This window comes from Quercus robur, chromosome 2, assembly GCF_932294415.1.
Source record: "Quercus robur chromosome 2, dhQueRobu3.1, whole genome shotgun sequence".
NCBI lineage: Eukaryota > Viridiplantae > Streptophyta > Magnoliopsida > Fagales > Fagaceae > Quercus > Quercus robur.
This window is the reverse complement of record NC_065535.1, coordinates 93001475-93024509: the sequence shown is the minus strand read 5'-3', so window position 1 is coordinate 93024509 and position 23035 is coordinate 93001475. Positions and strand designations below refer to the sequence as shown.

Here is a 23035-nt window from a genome sequence, read left to right as displayed (position 1 = left end):
TGAGTAAGTAAAGCTTTTGGTTAGATGAAATTCCGCACAACTATTAAAATATCCAAGTAATATTTGCTCTAGGTTGCTATTTCTATCAAGAGAAAAAAAGTAGCCAAGGATTTTATATGGCTGAGAATTTCTTATAGATAAAGATAAAATTTGATAATCAATCCTGGGAAAGATAGAAAATAGTTTTAGACAATTTTTTCGTTGCTTATTATTCCTCTAGTGTTTAAATACAAATAATCTAATCATCAACAATTCATTATCAAATATTTGATATTCAAATACAACTATATCTAATCATCAACAATTCAAATATGGATATACATGCATCAGCTATCCTTATATGCAAAGCATCTCGTGCAATCTCCTTGGCTAACCCACTCCACCCTTCACACAAGTCATTCCCACCTTCAAACATAGCAATATATAACAGTTTCATCACTTGCATCTTTCATTTTGATCACTCAAGTGCTTTGTAGTACATAAGTTTCATTTCTTGGCCAGTAGTAGCATTCAACAAAAGATATAAGCCAAAATCTGAGACATAATGGCACATTTATGATATTCATAGCTTCCATCTGCCAATTTTAAACACAAATTTACTTTCATTAAAAATAAAATAATAACAACAAAATAAATTAAATAAATAAAAACATCGTTTATGGAATCTTTGCACTCTTGTACATTGCAATAAAGTAGACAGACAGGACAAGTTAATGTCTTCCACCACCAAATGGTCATGAAATGGAGGTATTTTCACCTTTTTTTGGTTTTACATTGGTTCTAAATATGTTTCAAGTTTAAATTGAAATGGAAAGTATCCTCAAATATACATGAATGAGAGAAGGATTTCAAGAATGGAAGATGTGGAATAGTTTATGCTAGTCTCAGCCATAAATAAATAGAGTTTAGAAAATATCTTGAATTAAGAAAAAGCACAAATTCAACCATCAAACAAGTACAACCCTAAACCACATGGCCTAATTAAAAAGTTCCCTATAGGCTGGAAAAGAACATATTATTCTGAATGCCTATTTCTGCATTGTGATTTTTCCAACGTCATTTTGCCTAACAAAACTAATGCAATTTTATACTCAAATCTCTAATCTAAGTTGATACCAAGCAAAACAGTCTGTGAAGTATTATTGCTATCAAAAAGTACCTGTGCTGCTTCAATCTCTAAATTCTGCTTCTCAATGTCAAAGGTACGTGGTTGTAACATGCAAATAAAAAGCAAATCTGATTTGCCAAAGAATGACTTGTGGTTTTTTCTTATCATAAAACATAATTTTCATTTACAATATAGGCACATAGTATAAGATTAATGTTACATGATGGAAGCTAACTACATGCATAGAGCATTAAGGAAAATACAGGTTAAGAAAATACAGGGTATGACAACTGTTACTCCTCACATCTGAAATTTATTCATGAAACTCGGAAAATACAGGTTAAGAAAACCCTGCACCTTATCTGAATTTTTCCACTGGTAAAAAGGAGAATAAGCCAGTTAACATCAGAGGAACTATAAAATGTTGATGGCCAGCAACAAGAAGAGGTTTGAAACACTTCTTGTAGTGCACCTTCTGAACTCCCTGAAACAAAAGAGAAGGGAAGGTTAGGTATGATCTTATGTAGTTTCCCAGCTCATTGCCTACATAAATAAAGCACTGGTTACCTGAATGATGTGTGTTAAAGAATAGACATACACAGCTTTCTCAGAACATAGCAAAACTAACTGCTTTGGAATGGCATCCTCCAATGAATTCCGTTTGCTCAGATCTGGAGCATTTGGGTCCTGCCCATCTGTGAAGCATTCAAATATAATTCTTTCGGTCAAATTCTTCAATGTTCTCAAGAGTATATTAACTAATCATCAAAGAAGTAATACTTAAGGATATCAACATGTATGACAGATTTTTTATTGCTGCCAAAAATGAAACCTGAAGCCAGTAGCACTTACCCAAGCTCTGCATGAATTGAGCTTTTGAAGGTTTCTTGGGTTGAACTCTGCTAGTGGTTAGCATGTTTCCAGTCTCACTGTCCAGAGTCAAGACAGATGAAACCTTTGTTCCAACCACTAAAACATTCTTCTCAAAACCATGTAAAATGCTGGTTTGGAATTGAAGAGAGATGACACCAGTACAAATTAACAAAACCTTGAGGTTGAGTGCGTCGACGCCGGATGATACCAAAAAAAAAAAAAATCCATATAAATCAACAAAAACCATACCAATATGAACAGATTGATATCCAAAAAATAACCCAAACCCATCAAAATTTCGAAACCTAATAAATTTTGGGGAAATAACTAATCAAACAATAAACAGAAATTAGAACAAACCTTGAGGTTGGGTGCGTCGGCGCCGGCTCAAAACGACACCGTGGCGGCTCCAGCGGCGGGGTGGAGCTCCGGTGGTCAGAGGAGACGAGGAGATGGAATGGGTTAGGCGTTGTTGCTGTTTCTCCAGGTAAGGGCTTCTGATCTGATACGTGTTTGATGATTTTAGTTTTAATTGAGTTACAATCCTGTGTGATAGAGTATACTGCTTCCTCCTTAAATTTCTGATGTGGCAACTTCTGATTGGTGGCGTAAACAAACCCTTTTCTGCCAGCTCCGGACAGAAGGTATTCTCTTTTAAGTGACGAACTATTATTAGTAGGCAAAAATTTCATTTATAATTTGTTACGGACATATTGTAAAAATATTACCTAATTAAATAGTAGTTCTTTGGTTATTTCAAATACATATTTGTTTTCTTCACAAAAGAAGTACACCTTTAGGGTATGTTTGGTAACTATTTTCTCTCATTATTTTTTGTTTTCAAAAATAATATTCATTTTTTTAAGACTAAAAAACTTGTTTGGTTATCCAAAATGGACAGAAAACAAAAACTGTTCTCAAAACTCAATTTGTGAAGGAAACCGAAAATATGCAAAATGTTGTTTTCAGTTTTTGATTTTCAAAAGTAAATAAAAACATGAATTTAATTTAATAAATCTGTCTCATTTAATGAGTTAGCATTAGAGTTCAAATCCTAGTAAAAATATATTTTAGTATTTTCTATTTTTTTAAACTATTTTTTTAATTTTAGCTAACCAAACATGCTTTTTATTTAAAAAATACAAGAAATTTTTTTTTTCTTTATATTCTCAGGAACAAGTTTTTGAAAATAAAAAACAAAAACCGTTACCAAACATAACCTTATTTTTCAAAATTGTTTTCATTTTTTCATTTTAAAATTTTTATTTTTCTCCTTCAAATTTGTTTATGATTTCATATTACCTATATTGTTCATTTCAGTCAATAATCTAGTATGTTAAATGCCAACTAAATGTTGTTCATTAAGACACATTATCCATATAAGCCATTTTTGTAAGTAATTTGGCCATTTAGTATCAATCTACTATAAGTATTGTCTACAAGTCACCCATATAATGCTAGGTGTCATTGTATTACTAACGGAAATGGATAACATGGCCAGTATGAAAACAAAATCAAAAATGAAGGGCCAAAATGAAAAGTTTGAAATGTAAAAGACCAAGATGAAAAAGACCTCAAACTTTTGAAAAATGATTGTGTAAAATTAAAAAAAAAAAAAAAAGTAGATTTTTGTGCTAAAATAGACAAAATATTTTAGAATAACTAATGCAAATACTCTCCATATGAAAAAGTCTTTGTCAATAAGGCCCATGAATCCAACCTCTCTGGGGTCCAAGAGTCCAACATCCTAATCCTGTCCTCAAAGACCTCAACGCCAAATTACGCAAATCACGTGATCTCTGGGACTTTGAGTTCGAATCACTAGAAAGTCTCAGTGAAGGATGTTTCTTAATTCTCACCATGATTTTTGTGAAGTCATTGATGCCTCCAAACAGGGATGGAGCTACTCTTTGACTAGGGGGGCCCATGTCCCCCCCTCGATTTTGGGGAAAACATTTTCTATAGGTATAGGTATATTTAATGTTAATGTTCAATTAGCCCAAAAAATTTAATCTCGGAGCCATGTTATGACCAGGGCTGTCACAACACCCCATATATATGTTGTTGGCTATCTCATATGAGAAGATAAACTTAGAGATGAAGATGAGAGAAAATTATTTCTCATTAAATAAATAAGCAAAGTGCAGCTCTGCTTATATATACAAGGAATAGAGGACTTGAATGAAACAAAATATAAGCAATTAAAAACAGGATTTTTAATTTTAACACAAATCAAGTTCTAGTACTGCACTTTTTGGGTTCTCAATATCAAAATTAGCCTGAATTCTCTCTCTTAATGACTAAAATATTGCAATTTTTAATATATATATATATATATATATATGTATTTTAAAGTCCAAACTTTGCCCCCCAAAACCTTCAGCTTTGGCTCCGCCCCTGCCTCCAAAATAGAATTTGATGTGAACACACCCAAAATCAAAGTTGATTAGAACAAAAAAATAAAAATAAATAATAGAAAAAAAAGAGGAAAGAGAAAATGATTTTTTAGGCGAGTTAACAACATAAATGTGACTACTGAAGGGCATTTTAATATTATTAAAATAGTTACAAAATGTAAATTGCAAGTTTTAATAAGTATTACCGTTTACTCAAAAAAAAAAAAAAAAAATCAACCAATTTAGAACCTAAAAGTTAGAGGGTGGAAAGTGCATTTTAATCAAACATTGTCAACTCAAATGTTTATGGCAACGTTAATGTTTACAGAGATTAAAATTCTGAGGGTGGCATTGCATTTGATAGCAATACTAGTAGGTGTCTGGGCAGTTAAAATTGTCAACCGTTCAGGAGAATGAAGCACTACTAGGAACGCAATATTCTGCGAAAAACAAACTCAACTTATCCAACTAATGAATCATATATGGTATGAAATTAATTCCTGACCACATTCCAATTTTTTTCAAGACTGAACCTAATTGGGTGCATATTCAATTCATTTTCTGGTTTTTTTTTTTTTTTTTTTTTTTTGCTGGTCCTATATGTGTAGTATATATATATGAACAAGGTTTTGTTTGTTTGTTTGTGTGTCACATTCATTTGTTATATATTTTGTTCTTGTTGCATCCATCGTAAGCAAGTCCGGGAAAGGTGAGTTCTTTGCTTGTCACTTGCACTTTTTCTTTGAGTGTAGTAATAAAAATCTTTGATTCCCTTGCTATCAATCTCAACAACCATCCAACTTGATCAACAGCAACTCCTAAAGAATTACCATCTCAAAGTTTAGAAGAACAAATTTGATGAAAGAAGAACATAGACTAACTAGCATACACATACAATCATACAAAATTGTCGGGAAATAGAGATATAAGCGAAATCAATAGAAGCTCAATTCCGTCAAAATTCTAGCTATTCTTTTCTCTTGATATTATCCAAGTAAGACATAGTGGAACAGATATTCTTAGACTGGTTAGACTTCCCTTGTCAGCAAGCAAGCGAATTAACAAGTTTCTTCCCCATCATCCCTCTTACCCCAAACATGAACACGAAAAAGAAAAAAAAAAGGAAAATTAGAGACCAAAATTGTCTTGGCTTTCCTTTTATGATGATTGTACTTTATCATTCAACCAAGATATTAATTGGTTTTTGGTATAGCTAGGTTTGAATTCGAATTTCTTATTGAACACACTCAACTGTGTTGGAAAAATAGCATGAAGTGAATAAGAAATTGATGTTTTCTATGTTCACTTGAATATGTTATTATAAGTGGTGAAAATCCTTGAGTCCCACATTAGAAATAATAGAAAATATGAGCTTTGGGCTAGATATTAGGTTGAGCTTTAGGCATATGTGAGCTAGGCCCACTTATCCAATTAGTAATAATATTTATTATTTTTATTATTGAGTCAGTTAGTCTGTGCACAGTAGTTATCTTTGAAACAGTGTTTTAGTTTTAAGTTACGTATAGTTTCATTGTTCCTCATTCATGAAAAAGAACTTTTCAGAGAAAACTCTCCTAGTGAGATTTTTGTTCATTCATTTTGTGTCAAAGAGAGAGAGAGAGAGGCATTGAGTAGTTCGCAAAGCACGACCTTGTGTGCTTCGTTTTCGTGCTAAAGATCATTTAATCCTGGGAGGCAGACGTCCACAAGTCTCAAAACATCACAGTGAAAGTGTGAGGGGCGAAATCTGCTTTAAGGAGATTGTGTAAAACATAAGACTTGATCTCAATTGTTCATCCTTTCATGCATTGTTCATCCTTTCACGTATTGGGTCTGTGAGTCTTTAAGTATTTGCAGATTTCTATTTATATTATTCCGTATTTGTTTATTGCTTTTGCCTATCATATCTATTTGTGTTACTATTTAATTTTAGATCTGTGTATTGTTTCTTTTTGCTTTATCACAAAAGTAATTTGTTAAAATATATCCAACAAATTGGTCCCCCTCTAAAAAAAATTTCTACTCCACCACTAAACTAGAGGTTAATTCTTGTTTAAGCCAAAACCCATGCAACTTTGTATTGGGAATAAGCTTATTTTGATATTTACATTTGGGAAGGAGGTTAATTTTGGTTGTCTAGGAGGAAAAGCCAATTGAGCTATACAAGGCTCTTGGCAGGAATAAGCTTCTTAAATGTAGAAGTTTTATTTTAAAAATGGAAATAAACATGTCAATGGGTTTCATTTGAAATAAGCTCTTCAAATGTGGCACAAGAGGAAAAGTGAAAAAAAAGTTAATCATGACTTAGTAGCTTTTATTATTATTGCAATAATTAAGGAGTAAAAATGAAGGAATTGATAATGTTGGGGAGTGGGGAAAATAATTTATGGGCCACCAGTTTCTTCCTTCTAGAGAATGTGTATGATGTGCAGTTCATCAAAAGTGTCAGATTCCATAATTCTAATTGCAATTAGGTTTATCAAAAAAGTGTCAGGTTCCATATTTCTGACCCTTTTTATCAAAAAAGGTTTAACGAAAAGAGTGGTGGCACACACTGCACCAAGTCAACTGAAGTCGTACTTTGAAAACATGATTTCAGTTAAATTAAGAGTTTGTAATAAAAATTAGCCTAAAGAAAATAAGCAGTACTTTACAATGAACACAAATTTTGCCACACATAACTTGTAGTGTAAAAGCTCCATCCCTCTAAACAAAAGCTATTAAACCGCACACTCTGTTATGAACAACACCACCTTGCTTCTTTCTTCTTCGTTCACTTCTTTTTGCTCTCAAGTCTCAAGTGATGTTATCCTACCTTGCTTCTAATGATGTAAAGGTGATTTCGTTTATTGAAGGCGCTTCAAGCATTCTTGATGAATAATCTTCTCCAACTGGAGCCTTTTCAGTGTAAAAACCTGGCTGGCTTGGCTTGGGCAATGAAATCTCACTGCTCAACATTAGAACCACGGATGACATGTTTGGCCTATCTTCTGGTCGTTGTTGTACACATAACAGACCCACATGAATGAATCGTAACAGTTCCGATAAAGTGCATGAGTTGTCGAAGAGTAAGAATTCATCTATAAGTTTCATTGGCTTATCTTCAATCCATAGTCTCCATGCCTAAAACAAAAACCAGATTTTGTTGGAATGCTAGAATTACATGAGTATTGTATGACCGAATGAGTTCGCATGTCAAGACTCACTTGAAATGGAGAGTTCATTTCATAGATAATAATTTTTGTATGCGTCTGTCATTTAGTAGTTTTAATGATGTGAAGCTAAATATTCCTTTAAATTTGAAAATTTTAATTTTTACAGTATGAAATGTGTCCAATTTTGTATGAAGATATCCTATACCATTGAAATAGTAATGAACTAATGTCAATGTTAATACTTACATGTCCTAGAAGATTAAGGAATTGGTCAGATTTACAAAATTCCTTGTTCTTCTTCCCACTTATGATCTCTAGTACTAAAACTCCAAAGCTGAAAACATCGGTTTTTACTGAGAAATGTCCATATCCGGCATATTCAGGAGGCATATAACCACTGTCAAAGCAAAAAGAAGTAAAAAAAAAAAAAAAAAAAAGAAGCTCCAAGCATAAGCTATAAATTTTTTTTAAGAATACTTAGTAATTACTCACTATGTTCCAACAATTCTATTGGTATTAGCCTCTATCTGATCTGTCCCAAATAATTTAGCAAGGCCAAAGTCAGAAATTTTTGGGTTCATATTATCATCTAGTAGGATATTGCTAGCTTTGAGATCTCTATGGATAATTCTCAATCTAGAGTCTTCATGAAGGTAAAGAAGCCCTCTAGCAATGCCACTAATAATGTTGTTTCGCATATGCCAATCAAGCAATTTACTCTTCGTTTGGTCTGCCAATTTTCATATTGTTATTAGTACACACCTGGCCAAAATCTCAACAAAAGAATTCATTAATAAAAGATGAAAGGGCTAAACATGAATTTGTTTGATTAAATGAGGGTCAAAGTTCAAACCAAAAATAAACGAGTCCAAACTTTTGTTGTGCATGTACTCATAGATTAACAATTTTTCATTTTCTTGAATGCAACAACCAAGTAGCTTCACAAGGTTGCGATGTTGAAGTTTGGCAATTAATATAACTTCGTTTTTGAACTCGATCAATCCTTGTCTAGAATTCTTTGAAAGTCTCTTTACAGCTATTTCTTGCCCCCCAAGGAATGTACCCTAAAAGAAAGAACTATAGTTATGTTTTGAAAATAAAATAGTTCAACTAGTTAGGTTGTTACTTACCTTGTATACAGATCCAAAGCCACCTTCTCCTAACTTGTTGCTACTTGCAAAGTTATCAGTGGCGTTAGAAATGACTGTCAAATCAAATATCGGTAACTCCATATCTTCCTTCTTGCCTTCATTGTTATAATCGTTTTGGCATCTTATATTCATTTCTGTAATAGTATGAAAGTCATTAAGCACAGATAACTTCAACAAATTGTTAAAAGCAAATTGTTTGACTACCTTATTTAAAGTTTCTTCTTTTTTTTTTTTTTTTTTTTTTTTTTAATCTATTATCAGGCATAAGAAATGATCAAAATCCATGTCTTATAAATTACCTTCATTTCTAAGTTTCATCCTCCTCACATATGAGACCAGCCCCACTACAAGCATTACCGAGAGTAGTATTGCACTGCATACTATGATTATTATATGAAGGTGCCTCTTCTTCTCAATATGATCTGAAAGATCAAAAGTAGAGTCAACAAACTTATATTTTTTACTGCATGCAATTTTAATTTTCCTGCCTTTTCTTTTATATTTTTTTTACTATATGATATGTCATATATATATATATAATTTTTTTTTCTCTTCTTTTAAGGGTAACTTTTGAGATGCATGGTAGAACTTCTTTGACATTTTATGAAACTTTTGGTAACAACAATAGAGTTTTACTTATAGCAGATTATGAAAATAATTTTAATACGCCTAAAGTGTGCCACATGAAGGAAGAAAGAGGAAAATAGGAGAAATTACACATTTCCACCTTAAATTATACCCCATTTAACACTTTCTCCAAGAGCTATCAAAATGAAAGATTGACCTTCTAAAATTATAACTTTGTAACACTTAAACCCCCTATGGTTTGTTTTTGGGTTAAGTCCAACAAAATTTAGCATTAAAAACCCAATTTACCCTACCCTCCAAAACAAACGGTAGAGAGTAAATTGGTCTTTTAATATTACATAATGTTAGATTTAACACCAAAATAGATGACATGGGGGTTGATCGTGCATTTCAATAGTTCGGAAAGTAAAGAGTAAAATGAGGTATAATTTAGGGTGGAAAAGTGTAATTACCTTGAGAAAATATTAAGATTGGAAACGTAAAAAACATTCACTTTTTTTTTTTTTTGAGAGTATAAAAGACATTCACTTGGCACAATTATAAGACAACTTTTTCTTACATAGTAAATGATGACATAATATGTGATTTTGAAATGATTAGTGCAAAATAAAAATGTTGTTTGTGGTGGACATTGGTGATTTTTTTTAATTCAATAATTAAAATGGATAAAGGAGGATTTAAACCCTAAATATCTCCGTTAGAAACATTAGGAGATGCTAGTTCAGTTACAAAACTTAGACGACATAAATGAAAGCTAATTTTATTCCAATCATAATAAAAATGTCAATAATTGTGAATAAAAGTTGTCAAAAGTACTGTCTTCATAGCATTACTTGAAAATAAAATTACTCAAAAATAAAAAGAAAAGCAAAGGGGATACTTAGTAGTGAAGCGGCCTCACGAATATAGAGCTCCTGCCCACCTATTTGTAGTACTACTATATCAACCAAATCAGCAAACCAAAGTAAGCAACCACTTCCTTCATTCCTAATATCTAAATTTGCATATGCTTTGCATGAGCAGTTTTTCAAACACAATTCTTCACATTCCTTAAGATACATGTTCCTATCAAACCAGGAAGAAGATGTGTCAGGCAATTTCACATCCTTTAAGTTGAGGAATCCATCTCCATCATTGCAACCTAATGGAGTCCCTCGAACACACTTACACACCCACCAGACCAATCTGCTGAATTCCAATCTTTTGGAAATTTTGGTATAAATCCATTCAAACATGCGCATACAGGAGACTTATTGATATTGCAACTAGCGTATGCCCCACAGTGGCCATAATTTTCACACTCATTTGACTGGGATGCAGATACAAGCTCCCAACCTTTGGTGTTATCCATCCATTTAAACTTTTGCCCAATACCTAATGGGTTTAACATATACCTTGAGAAAACAAAATTGCTCAAAAGTTAGAAGTTTATACTTGAAACATGTATTTTTCTCATTCTAACAAATTACCAATTGTCATAAAAACTAAAGTTATTGGGAAATAGTACATGTAACACATGACATTATAACAATAATAATAATAAATAAAAATAATCTCCCTCACGTGACATTGCATGTTCTCTTTATTGTTGTAAACTTGTAACTATCAATTTATAAAACAATAATTAAAAATAAATAAAAATATTGGTACCAAGATAAATTATTAAGCATCTAAAAATTAAGCCTATAGAAAATTGTAAATTTAATCATTTAATTATAATTCTAACATTTAATACATACCTCATTAAAATAGAATTGTTTAGGAGTTCATACTCAAAATAAATCTCTTTCTCATTCATCACGAATTCATACTTGAACTGATTCGGTGTTAACCATGGCCTCCCCGTAAAATAAAGGCCATTCCATGACCCTGATCTAACCTTTATTTTGTCTCCCTTCATAGCAACTAATTGTGGGAGCCCTCGACGATCAAACCCTTTTGAAATTTCACCTTGAGCCGGATCTTCTGCGCTCTTCCAAGATGTTAAATACCTATCTAGACCACTTACTAAGTCCCATCCAAGCTTCATTTCCGGTAGGAATGTGTCGCTAGGATAATCAAAACTCTGCCACAAAAGCGTCTTTGGGTCACTAATATTTCCATCTTTCACCACAAAATTTCCTGAATCCAAGAGCTGTGCAGTTGGATAATTGATCTTATTCCCTCCAGTTCTTGGTGTATTGGATGACCAAATAGTAGTATTTGTCTTATCTAGAAGGACAAGAATTCCTTTGTTGGTAACCTTTAAAACTCCATAGTGATTTTCAATTGGGGTTTCTCTGTTGGCTACCCATACAGCTGTTTCCTTAGATACCACATACCATATTCCCACATATCGGCTTTTCGAACTACCCGGGCTGAAGAATCCCAATTCAAAGATTCTACCAGCTGAAACCAAAGTCTCACCATCTCTGATAGATTGACTTGGAGTGATGGTGTCTAGTGTAGTGGAGGTTCTTAAGAAGGAGAGTAAGAAATAGTACACAAACAGAGCTATAAAGGCTTCCATTGATTTTCCAATTGGTGTATCAACCAACCATTCAAGTGAGTTTACAGGACTTATTCTTCGATTTTCTTTGCCCGACACAACATATAAGAACCATGCACAGTCCTTAAAAAGTATGTGAAGCAGTTAAAAAGACATAAACTGAGTGGTTTAAAATGGTTAGATTTAAAAAATCACAATCACAATCACGTTTCGTGTATGACTCGACAGCTCTTTCCCATAAAACTTTCTTTTCAATGACTTGCTTTTTAAGTCTTTGCTCGCTACAAACGAGTAAGCACTAGTTTAGTCAGATTCAAGTTTCGGCATTGGCGGTATTTGAGTCTGCTTACCTACCCTGTACACCTTACTTGGCCAATTGTCCGCTGGTGACTCCGTGAGCACTTGAAAGCTTGTGATTTGAATTGAGAGACGGAGATGCCACTGTGTGTGGGCTAAAGAGATAATAGAATCCCTTAGCAACACACAATACAATAGCTATCAATGATAGTGATTGAGAGTCGAAAAAAAAGTAACTTTCAGTCTCAACTATTAAATAAAAAAAAGTAATAATAAGTAAAAAAGTGAGAGTGGTAAAAACAATTTGTGAGTGAGATGGGATAATCGTGCTTGATCCTAATCCACATTTTCACAAACACTTTACCGTGACTTGCGCATTTATCTATACTTAAATTACATTACATACAGACCATCCTGACCTCAAGAAGGTATTTGGTATCAAATGATATCATGCTAGCGATATCAAAATTCAATAAATGTGAGACATGTCAGTAAAAAATAACTAACTCACTAATAATTGAAAGACATGTATTAGTTGATAGTTATTTTTGTATACATATTTTTCGTTTTATTGAATTTTGATATAAGTAACATAGTATATTTGATACAGAATATTTTTCTAATATATGGTGAGAACAATTCAATCAACGTTGAGAAGTGTGTCTGCCCGTAGAGTTTTAGTTAAACAAATGGTCCCATCAAAGAATTTGGGCCGAAAGCAAAAGTGCACCCAATTGATAACATAATCGGCTACACATTAAGCACTTGGCCCACAAAAAAGTCCATAATTAAAACCAATCTCCTATGTCCTCTCTCCTTTCATAATAATTTCCCACTCGTTTTCGTTCTTTCTCTCTCCCAGCAATCTTATCTCTCTGAATTTTATCTCATTATCTTCATAGTATTCAATTTAATTTATAGCCAGCCGAGTCGTTGAATTGTGCTACTCAGATGAGTTTTTCTTTGATTTTCCTACATTTTCTTGGCAACCAAACGATCTTTTATGCTATCCAGATTGGTCCATCCGCAATTTTTGAGTTTCGTTATTTTTTTTTGAGCAACACCAAGTATTGTTTGTACTTTTAGTTATTAATATTGTAAATATTATAAGTATAATATTGAAAATGTTGCAATATATATATTTTTGGGAATTTGTGGAGTATAATACTATTAGATCTAATTCAAAACTTCTGAATTCGTTAGATTTTGACAAAATTGAATGCTGTTTTGTAAAGCATTAGAGAGTGAAATTGGAATAAACCATACGCTGCTTTATATGTCATGATATGATGATGATTATGATGCCCATAGTTGAAGAAGGTATCTAATGCGTCTCTCGCGTTGTGTGGGTCCATTGTTAGGGAGATGATAGATATAGACACATATATATATATATATATATATATATATATATCTATATCTATATCTATATCCATTAAATAACATTATGAGAGCTCGATATAGGCATCATCCCTCACAGAGTGTGGGTTCCATATAGTTGTAAGGCCTATCCACTCTGAGAGGGAAGATGCATAAATCCAATGCATGAAGTAATTATTGTAATAATTAATTGAACTGTATATGCGTGCTTGCACTTGTAAGGGTTCCTTGTGTGATTTGGGTTATAAGTGATTGTGATTCATGTTGTAATATTTATGAGGTTGACAAGGATGTTTTATTCTTTAGGTGCCGGATACAAGTCTCAGCTTGTTCATGTGGGTTCTCGTTTATGAACAACCAAGATGGTAAGAGTTTTTACTTTATTATATGTATATATGTTTCAATCTTTTGTTTTTGTCATTTCTGATGTTGCTTAAAGTAGACAAAACTGAGGAAAGTAGACAATTTAACATATAATACCAAGATTTAGAATCTCTACTCTATAATACATATTAATTCATAGTTTGTTATTCAGGAAATGATCTGCCCACTAGACATGTAGAGTCATAGATTGGGGATCCAAATGTTCAAACTGGAGTAAGTAGTACGTTCTTATTCCCAAGTAAATGTAAAGATGAACTTTGTGCATAGCGCAAATTTCTTTTGAATTTGACTCTTAAATCGTTCTGTAATTTTTCAGTTTTTATTTAGGCACTCATACAGAGTTCATATAGGAGCCCCCAAGTAGGAAAACTCAACCAACTACTAGGTAATAGTTAAATAAAACATTCAAGTATCCTTATCAATTTATCTCAAAATTTTAGACATATAAACTGGGTTAATACCTGAAATGAGGATATCAAGTTGATTTAGCATCTACTTCAATGATAATCTTACGGATATTCAGGCAGACCATCCTTGAGTCCCCAAAGTTCCACTATCATTGTGTTTATTGACGAATGTTTCTTGAAAAACCTTTGATCCATAATACATTTTATGTTTTTAAAACTCTTATTATATTCTAATGTGTAATCTTTAGTTTATTAACCAAAAAAAAAAAAAACCTTATTTTAAATGTTTAACAAACATTAACTGCATGTGATTAATATTCTTTTAAAAATATTTACACATTACTTAATGAAAGAAAATTATTTATATAAAACTAATATGATGGAATTTTATTATATACATGAAAATAATATATAATATATCTTGATAAAGACATGTATTAAATACAAATTACACACATATGTGTGTTATTTTGAGGATTAAAAAATTATTGATATATTTAGCTTGGTCTCCTTAGATTTTTTTTTTTTTTTTTTTTTTTTGACTCCACCATTGAGCAAGAGCTTGATTATTGTTTAAACCAAAACCATGCAACTTGTCTTGGGAATAAGTTTCTAAGATGCAAACATTTATTTTAAAAAAAAAGTTTCTAAGATGCAAAAATTTATTTTTAAAAAGAAAATAAATGTGTCAATGGATTTCGTTAGACATAAGCTCTTCCAGTGTGTGACACGAGGAAATTAGGAAAAGGGGAAAAAAGTAATCATCATTTAGTAGCTTTTATTATTATTATTAGCAGCAAGGAGTAAAAATTAAGGAATTGATGATGCATGGGGAGTGGGGACTGGGGATGATACTATGATGTACAATTCAGCAAAAGTGTCAGACTCTATCCTTACAATTGCATATAGGTTTAGCGAAAATAAGCACTAATTCACAAGGAATGCATGAATTTCCATACATGATATCGTTCGGTATGAAGGCTCCATTTCTCTAAACAAAAGACATTAAACCGTATGTTCTGTTGTCAACTATCAGAATGATGGAAGAAAGAAGAAACAATAGCCTGAAGAAGACAAGACTGGAAAGAAGATTAAGTGAAAGTTGAATAAATAGATCTAAACAAATGTAGTTTTACCTTTGTTATTAGTTTGGGTGGCAGTTATGTGCTTCCCTCTTGTATATAAACAGAGGTCATATTCCTCTCTAATCAATGAAGTTCATATTCATACATTTCTAGTTTTCTAATATGAACAGCAGCACCTTGCAACTTTCTTTTTCCGTCACTCCATTTTGCTGTTGAGTCTCAATTGATGATACCCTACCTTGCTTCTAACATTGTACAGGTGATCTCATTTCTTGAGGAATAATCTTCTCCAAGTAGAGCCTTTTCTGTAAAAAAACCTGGCTGACTTGGATTGGGCAATGAATTATCACTGCTTAACATTAGAACCACGGAGGACATGTTTGGTCTATCTTCTGGTTTTTGTTGTACACATAACAAACCCACATGAATGCATCGTAACACTTCAGATAAAATGCAGGAGTTGCCTAAGATTAAGAATTCATCTATCAGATCCATTGGCTTATCTTCATTCCATTGTGTCCATGCCTATAACAAAATCCAGATATTGTTGGAACACTAGAATTACATGAGACCGAATGATTTCACATGTCAATACTCACTTGAAATAGAGAGTTCATTTCACGAATAATATATTTTTTTTACAAGTGTCTGTCATTTAAAAGTTTTAATAACATGACACTAGATACACCTTAATTAAATTTATAATATTTAATCTGAAGCATTAAATGTATCCATTTCGAATCGAGATATCCTAATATCACTAAAATAGTGGAATGTCAATGAAAATACTTACATGTCCTAGAAGATTAAGGTGTTGGTCAGAGTTACACAATTCCTTGCTCTTCTTCCCACTCACAATCTCTAGTACTAAAACTCCAAAGCTAAAAACATCGGTTTTCATGGAGAAGTGTCCATACCCAGCATACTCAGGAGGCATATAACCACTGTAAAATTAAAAAGAAGTAAAAAAAAAAAAAAAAAAAAATCTCCAAGCAGAAACCATAAAAGAAGTTTGAGAATACTCACTATGTTCCAATAATTCTATTGGTATCAGCCTCTGTTTGATCTCCCCCGAATATTTTAGCAAGGCCAAAATCAGAAATTTTTGGGTTCATATTATTATCTAGAAGGATATTGCTAGCTTTGAGATCTCTATGGATAATTCTTAATCTAGAGTCTTCATGAAGGTAAAGAAGCCCTCTAGCAATGCCACCGATAATGTTGTGGCGCATACGCCAATCAAGTAGTCTACTCTTCGTTTGGTCTGTTGATTTTCATGTTATTGTTAGTACATACTTGGCTAAAATCTCAACAACATAATTCATTAATAAAAGATGAAATGGCTAAACATGAATGTGCTTGATTCAATATCAAGGATCAAAGTTCAAACCAAAAATAAATGAGTCCAAGCTTTTGTTGTGCATGTATTCATAGATTAACATTTTTTCATTTTCTTGAATGCAACAACCGAGTAGCTTCACAAGGTTGCGGTGCTGAAGTTTGGCAATTAATGTAACTTCGTTTTTGAACTCATTGAATCCTTGTCTAGAATTCTTTGAAAGTCTCTTTACTGCTATTTCTTGGCCCCCATGCAATGTACCCTAAAAGGAAAAAAGTTTAGTTACGTTTGGAAAAGAAAATAGTTCAACTGCTTAGGTTGTTATTTACCTTATATACAGATCCGAAGCCACCTGCTCCTAACTTCTTGTTTATTGCAAAGTTATCAGTGGCATTAGATATGGTTATCAGATCAAAGATCGGTAACTCCATATCTTCGTTCCATCCTTCATTGTTAGAATCATTTTGGCATCTTGTATTCATTCCTGAGACAGTAAGGGAATTATTGAGTAGAAATCATTTTGACAATTGTATAGCTAAAAGCAAATTGTTGACCACCTTATCTAAGATTTCTTCCGCTTTAAAGATTTCAGATTCAAATTACCTGGCTAAAAATCTATTATCATGCATAAAAAATTGTAAGAATCCAAGTCATATAAATTACCTTCCTTTCTAAGTTTCTTCCTCCTTACATATGAGACCAGCCCCAGTACAAGCATTACCATGAGTAGTATTGCACTACAGATTATGATTATTACTTGATTTTTTTGGCCAAAGTGCCTGCTCTTCTCAGTGTGATCTGAAAGATCAAAAGTAGAGTCAACAAACTTATATTTTTTACTATATGATTTGCCATACTAATTTTCATCACTTTTCTTTTGTATTTTTTTTACTTTATGATGTGCCTTATAAAATTTTCTTTTCTTTTAATGGTAAGCTTCAAAGATGTATGGTAAAACTTGTTTGGCATTTTATGAAACTTTTGGCAACAACAATTGAGTTTTACTTAGCTCATATTAGGTAAACACTTTTAAAATTTTAATACGTCTATACTGTGCCACATGGGGAAAGAAGAAAATATGAAGTTTGGAAACGTAAAGGACCATCACTTGGCACAGTTATAAGACGTTTTATTTGTTTGCTTGTTTAATTTATTTTTATTTTTATATAGTAGTTGGTAATGTAATATATAATTTAATAATGATTCGGGGACATAATAAAAAACAAAGGTGATTTTTTAAAAAAATTTATTTATTTGATAATCCGATAGTTTCAATAGGAAGAGAGATTTGAATCCTAAATGTTCCTGTTGAAAATACTTAGAAGTGTCAGTTAAACTACAATACTTTTGATGATAAAAGTGAAAACTAACGTTATTTCAAGCATAACAAAATATATTAGTCATTGTTAAAAAAAGTTGTCAAAAGTGTTGTCTTCGTAGAAAATACTAGAAAATAAAATGACCCAATAATAAAAGAAAAGTAAAGAGGATACCCAGTACTGAAGCGGCCACACGAATATAGAGGTCTTGCCCACCCATTTGTAGCACTGCTATATCAACCAAGTCAGCAAACCAAAGCAAGCAACCACTTCCTCCATTTCTAATATCTAAATTGGCATATGCTTGGCATGAGCAGTTTTCCAAACACATTTCTTCACATTTCTTGAGACTCATGTTCCTATCAAACCAGGAAGAAGATGGGTCTGGCAATTTCACAATCTTGTAGGTGAGGAACCCATCTCCATCACTGCAACCCAGTGGAGTCCCTCGAACACACCCACCAGACCAATCTGCTAAATTCCAATCTTTTGGAGATTTTGGTATAAATCCTTTCAAGCATGCACATACAGGAGACTTATTGATATCACAGCTAGCGTATGCACCACAATGGGCATAATTTTCACACACATCTGATTGGGTTTCAAGCTCCCAACTTTTGGTGTGATCCATCCATTTAAAACCCTCCCCAATGCCTGATGGGTTTATCACATATCTTGAGAAAACAAAAATTTTGAAATGTTAGAAGTAGAAATTTATACTCATAAGTCATAACAAGTATTTTTCTCATTTTGGTATATTACCAATTACCCCCAAAACTTAAGTTATTAGGAAATATTATTTTTAATAGTTATTTTAACACCATCTCACGCACAAAATTGTTTGCTCTCCTTTATAAGGAGAATCAGGATTCAAATCCATTCCTCTCAAATTATTAGAATTAACAAATTATAAGAACTTATTTATAATATTAGTAAAAAACACTCCCCCACGTGGCATTGTCTATTCTTAAAGAGGACCAAAATTTAATACTCTCCATTATTGTAATTATCATATTATAAAAAATAATAATAATAATAATTAAAAACAAAGTATACTATGATAATTCACTAATTATCTTAAAAACTTACACTAAAATGGTAAAGAAGAAATCATGTAGCAAAGGGGATTCTTATTTGTACAAATGGTACTTTGAACTAATTTTGATGCAAAAAAAAAAAAGATGGTAAATTTTTCTTAAAAAAAAAAAAAATTAATTATTTACTCGTAATACTAACATTTAACGCATACCTCAACAAAGTAGAATTGTTTTGGACTTTATACTCGTAATAGATCTCTTTCTCATTCCTCACGAATTCATACTTGAACAATGGATTCGGTCTTAACCATGGTGTCCCTGTAAAATTAAGGCCATTCCAATACCCTAGTCTAACCTTTATTTTGTCTCCCTTCATAACAACTAATTGTGGGAGCCCTCGAAGATCTAACCTTGCTGAAATTTCACTTGGAGCAGGATCTTCTGCGCTCTTCCAAGATGTTAAATACCTATCTAGACCGCTAACTAAGTCCCGTCCAAGCTTCATTTCCGACAGTAAGGTGTCGCAAGGATGATCAAAACTTTGCCACAAAAGACTCTCAATATTTCCATCTTTCACAACAAGATTTCCTGAATCCAATAACTGTGCCGTTGGATTATTGATCTTATTCCCTGCAGTTCTTGATGTATTGGATGACCAAATAGCAGTATTTGTGCTATCAAGAAGGACAAGAATTCCTTCGTTGGTAACCTTTAAAACTCCATGGTGATTTTCAAGTGGGGTTTCTCTGTTGGCTACCCATACAACTGTGTCATTAGATACCACATACCATACTCCCACATATCGGCTTTTCGAACTACCCGGGCTGAAGAATCCCAATTCAAAGATTCTACCAGCTGAAACCAAAGTCTCACCATCTCTGATAGATTGACTTGGGGTGATGGTGTCTAGTGTAGTGGAGGTTCTTAAGAAGGAGAGTAAGAAAGAGTACACAAACAGAGCTGTAAAGGCTTTCATTGATTTTCCAATAGGTGTATCAACCAACCATTCAAGTGAGTTAACAGGACTCATTCTTCGATTTTCTTTGCCCGACACAATATATAAGAACCATGCACAGTCCTGAAAAAGTATGTGAAGCAGTTAAAAAGATATAAACTGAGTGGTTGTTCTTGTAAAATAGATGTAATTTTGTCTTTTCCTTCTAAAATGGTTAGATTTAAAAAATCACAATCACAATCACAATCACGTTTCGTGCATGACTCGACAGCTCTTTCCAATAAAACTTTCTTTTCAATAACTTGCTTTTTAAGTCTTCGCTCGCTACAAACGAGTAAGCACTAGTTTAGTTAGATTCAAGTTTCGGCATCGGTGGTATTTGAGCCTGCTTACCAGTTATCCTGTATAGCTTACTTAGTCAATTGTCCGCTGATGACTCTGTGACCACTTTCTTTTTTTTTGAGAAAGAAATCTGTGACCGCTTGAAAGTTGAAAGCTTGTGATTTGAATTGAGATGTGGCTGTGTGTGGGCTTAAGAGATAATGGAATCCATTAGCGGTCCACATTTTGCAATACATTTTGGAATAATTATACTACCACACATTTTTTAAGATTGAGAATAGGTGTACCGGATACAATAAAATAGCTATCAATGACAGAGATTGAGAGTAAAAAAAATAAAAAGTAACTTTCACCATTAAATATAAAAAAAGAGATAAAAAGTAAAAAAAAAAAAAAAAGGTGAGAGCGGTAAAAACAATTTGTAAGTGAGATGGAGTAATTGCACCTGATTTTAATCCACATTTTAAGACACACTTTACCACGACCTGCACATTTATCTATACTTAAATTACATTACACACCGACTGCCTTGACCTGAAGAAGGTATTTAGTATCAAATGATACAAGTCAGCGGTATCAAAATTCAATAAGTGTGAGACATATTAGAAAAAAATAACTAACTCGCTAGCAATTGAAAGACATGTGTTAGTTGGTAGTTATTTTTACACACATATTTTTCATTTATTAGATTTCGATATAGATAATGTGTTGTATTCTATACAAAGTACTTTTTCCAATACTTGGTGAGAACAATTCAATCACCATTTGTTAAGTATGTGTGACCGTAGAATTTTAGTTAAACAAATAGTCCAATCAAAGAATTTGGGCTGAATGCAAAAGAGCACCCAACTGATAACATTATCCGCTACTCATTAAGCGCTTGGCCCAGAAAAAAGCCCATAATTAAAACCAATATCCTATATCTCTCTCCCTTCATAACAGTTTCCCACTCGTTTTCGTTCTCTCTCTCTCACAGAATTAGAAATTAGAAGAGGAAGAGTATCAAGTAGATCAAGCTGGTGGGTAAGCTCTCTTTCTCAGATCTCAGCAATCTTATCTCTCTGAATTTTATCTCATTATCTTCGTAGTATTCAATTTAATGTAAAGCCGGCCGAGTCGTTGAATTGTGCTACTCAGATGAGTTTTTGTTTGATTTTCCTACATTTTCTTGGCAACCAAACGATCTTTTATGCTATCCAGATTAGTCCGTCCGCAATTTTTGAGTTTTGTTATATTTTTTTGAACCACACCAAGTATTGTTTGTACTTTTTAGTATTAATATTGTAAAATTATTAGTATAGTATTGAAAATGTTGCAATATATATAATTTTTTTTTGGACTTTGTGTAGTATAATACTATTTGATCTGATTCAAAATTTCCGAAATTCATTAGATTTTGACAAAATTGAATGTTGTTTTGTAAAGCATTGGAGAGTGGAATTGGAATTAACCATACGTTGCTTTATATGTCATGATATGATGATGATGATGATGTTGATGCCCATAGTTGAAGAAAGTATCTAATGCGTCTCTCGCGTCGTGTGGGTCCATTGTTAGAGAGATGATACATATATTTATTGAATGACATTGTGTGAGCTCGATATAGGCATCATCCCTCTCAGAGTGTGGGTCTCCTATAATAGTAAGGCCTATCCACTCTGAAAGGGAAGATGTATACATCCAATGCATGAAATAATTATTGCTATAATTAATTGAACTCTATATGCGTGCTTGTACCTGTAAGGGTTCCTTGTGTGATTTGGGTTATAAGTGGTTGTGATTCATGTTGTATTATTTATGAGGTTGACAAGGATGTTCTATTCTTTAGGTGCTAATACAAGTCTCAGCTTGTCTCTTTGGGTTCTCATTTCTGAACAACCAAGATGGTAAGATTTTTTACTTTATTATATTTATATGTTTCAATCTTTTGTTTTTGTCATTTCTGATGTTGCTAAAAGTAGACAAAACAGAGGAAAGTAGACAATTTATCATATAATACCAAGATTTAGACTCTCTACTCTATAATACATATTAATTCATAGTTTATTATTCAGGAAATGATCTGTCCTCTAGGCATGTAGAGTCATAGATTGGGGATCAAAATGTTCAAACTGGAGTAAGTAGTAAGTTCTTATTCCAAAGTACATGTAAAGATCAACTTTGTGCATAGCGCAAAATTCTTTTGAATTTGACTTTTAAATCGTTCTGTAATTTTTCAGTTTTTATTTAGGAGCTCATACAGAGTTCATATAGGAGCCCCCAAGTAGGAAAGCTCAGCCAACTACTAGGTAATAGTTAAAATAAAACATTCAAGTATCCTCATCAATTTATCTCAAAATTTTAGACATATAAACTTGGTCAGTACCTGAAATGAGGATATCAAGTTGATTTAGCATGTACTTCAATGATAATCTTATGGATATTCAGGCAGACCATCCTTGAGTCCCCAAAGTTCCACTATCATTGTGTTTATTGACCAATGTTTCTTGACAAACCTTTGATCCATAGTACATTTTATGTTTTTAAAACTGTCATTATATTCTAATGTGTAATCTTTAGTTTATTAACAAAAAAAAACCTTATTTAAAATGCTCAATAAACATTAACTGTGATTAATATTTTTTTTTTATATTTACACAATACTTAATGAAAGAAAATTATTTATATAAAACTGATATGATGGAATTTTATTATATACATGAAAATAATATATATAACAAATCATGATAAA

The 23035-nt window shown here is 32.5% G+C and overlaps 2 protein-coding genes and 1 pseudogene across 4 annotated transcripts in view; 1 reads left to right on the top strand and 2 right to left on the bottom strand.

The window, feature by feature from the left end:
* Nucleotides 1-180: 180 nt before the first annotated feature.
* LOC126715874 (uncharacterized) lies at nt 181-2330 on the bottom strand. Of its 2 annotated transcripts, none has more exons than XR_007651945.1 (4): nt 1961-2330; nt 1707-1803; nt 1466-1592; nt 181-575 (listed from the first exon to the last, which is right to left on the bottom strand). XR_007651945.1 is itself a non-coding variant. In XM_050416710.1 (4 exons), the coding sequence occupies exons 1-3, from the start codon at nt 2226-2228 to the stop codon at nt 1467-1469; spliced, it is 522 nt and encodes a 173-aa protein (XP_050272667.1). In that variant the 5' UTR covers nt 2229-2324; the 3' UTR covers nt 181-575; nt 1466. The 2 variants fall into 2 exon arrangements, 1 of the variants encoding a protein (XP_050272667.1); XM_050416710.1 differs by having other exon boundaries at nt 1676-1803; nt 1961-2324.
* Nucleotides 2331-6948: 4618 nt separating this feature from the next.
* On the bottom strand, nt 6949-20106 carry LOC126705533 (uncharacterized; annotated as a pseudogene).
* Nucleotides 20107-21302: 1196 nt separating this feature from the next.
* LOC126715870 (coatomer subunit delta-like) overlaps nt 21303-23035 on the top strand; it is a 99551-nt gene continuing 97818 nt past the window's right edge. For both annotated transcript variants that reach the window (XM_050416704.1, XM_050416699.1), the window contains exon 1: nt 21303-21323. The gene's annotated coding sequence lies outside the window, so the exon portion shown is untranslated. The remainder of the gene's footprint in view (nt 21324-23035) is intronic.

Bases quoted from the DNA above. Each gene is read 5' to 3' on its own strand.
- LOC126715874 (XM_050416710.1), bottom strand. From the start codon at position 2,228: ATGGTTTTTGTTGATTTATATGGATTTTTTTTTTTTTTGGTATCATCC. The intron at 1,804-1,960 runs GTAAGTGCTACT...AATGCTTCACAG, and splicing joins TCAATTCATGCAGAGCTTGG to ATGGGCAGGACCCAAATGCT. The intron at 1,593-1,675 runs GTAACCAGTGCT...CTTTTGTTTCAG, and splicing joins CTTTAACACACATCATTCAG to GGAGTTCAGAAGGTGCACTA.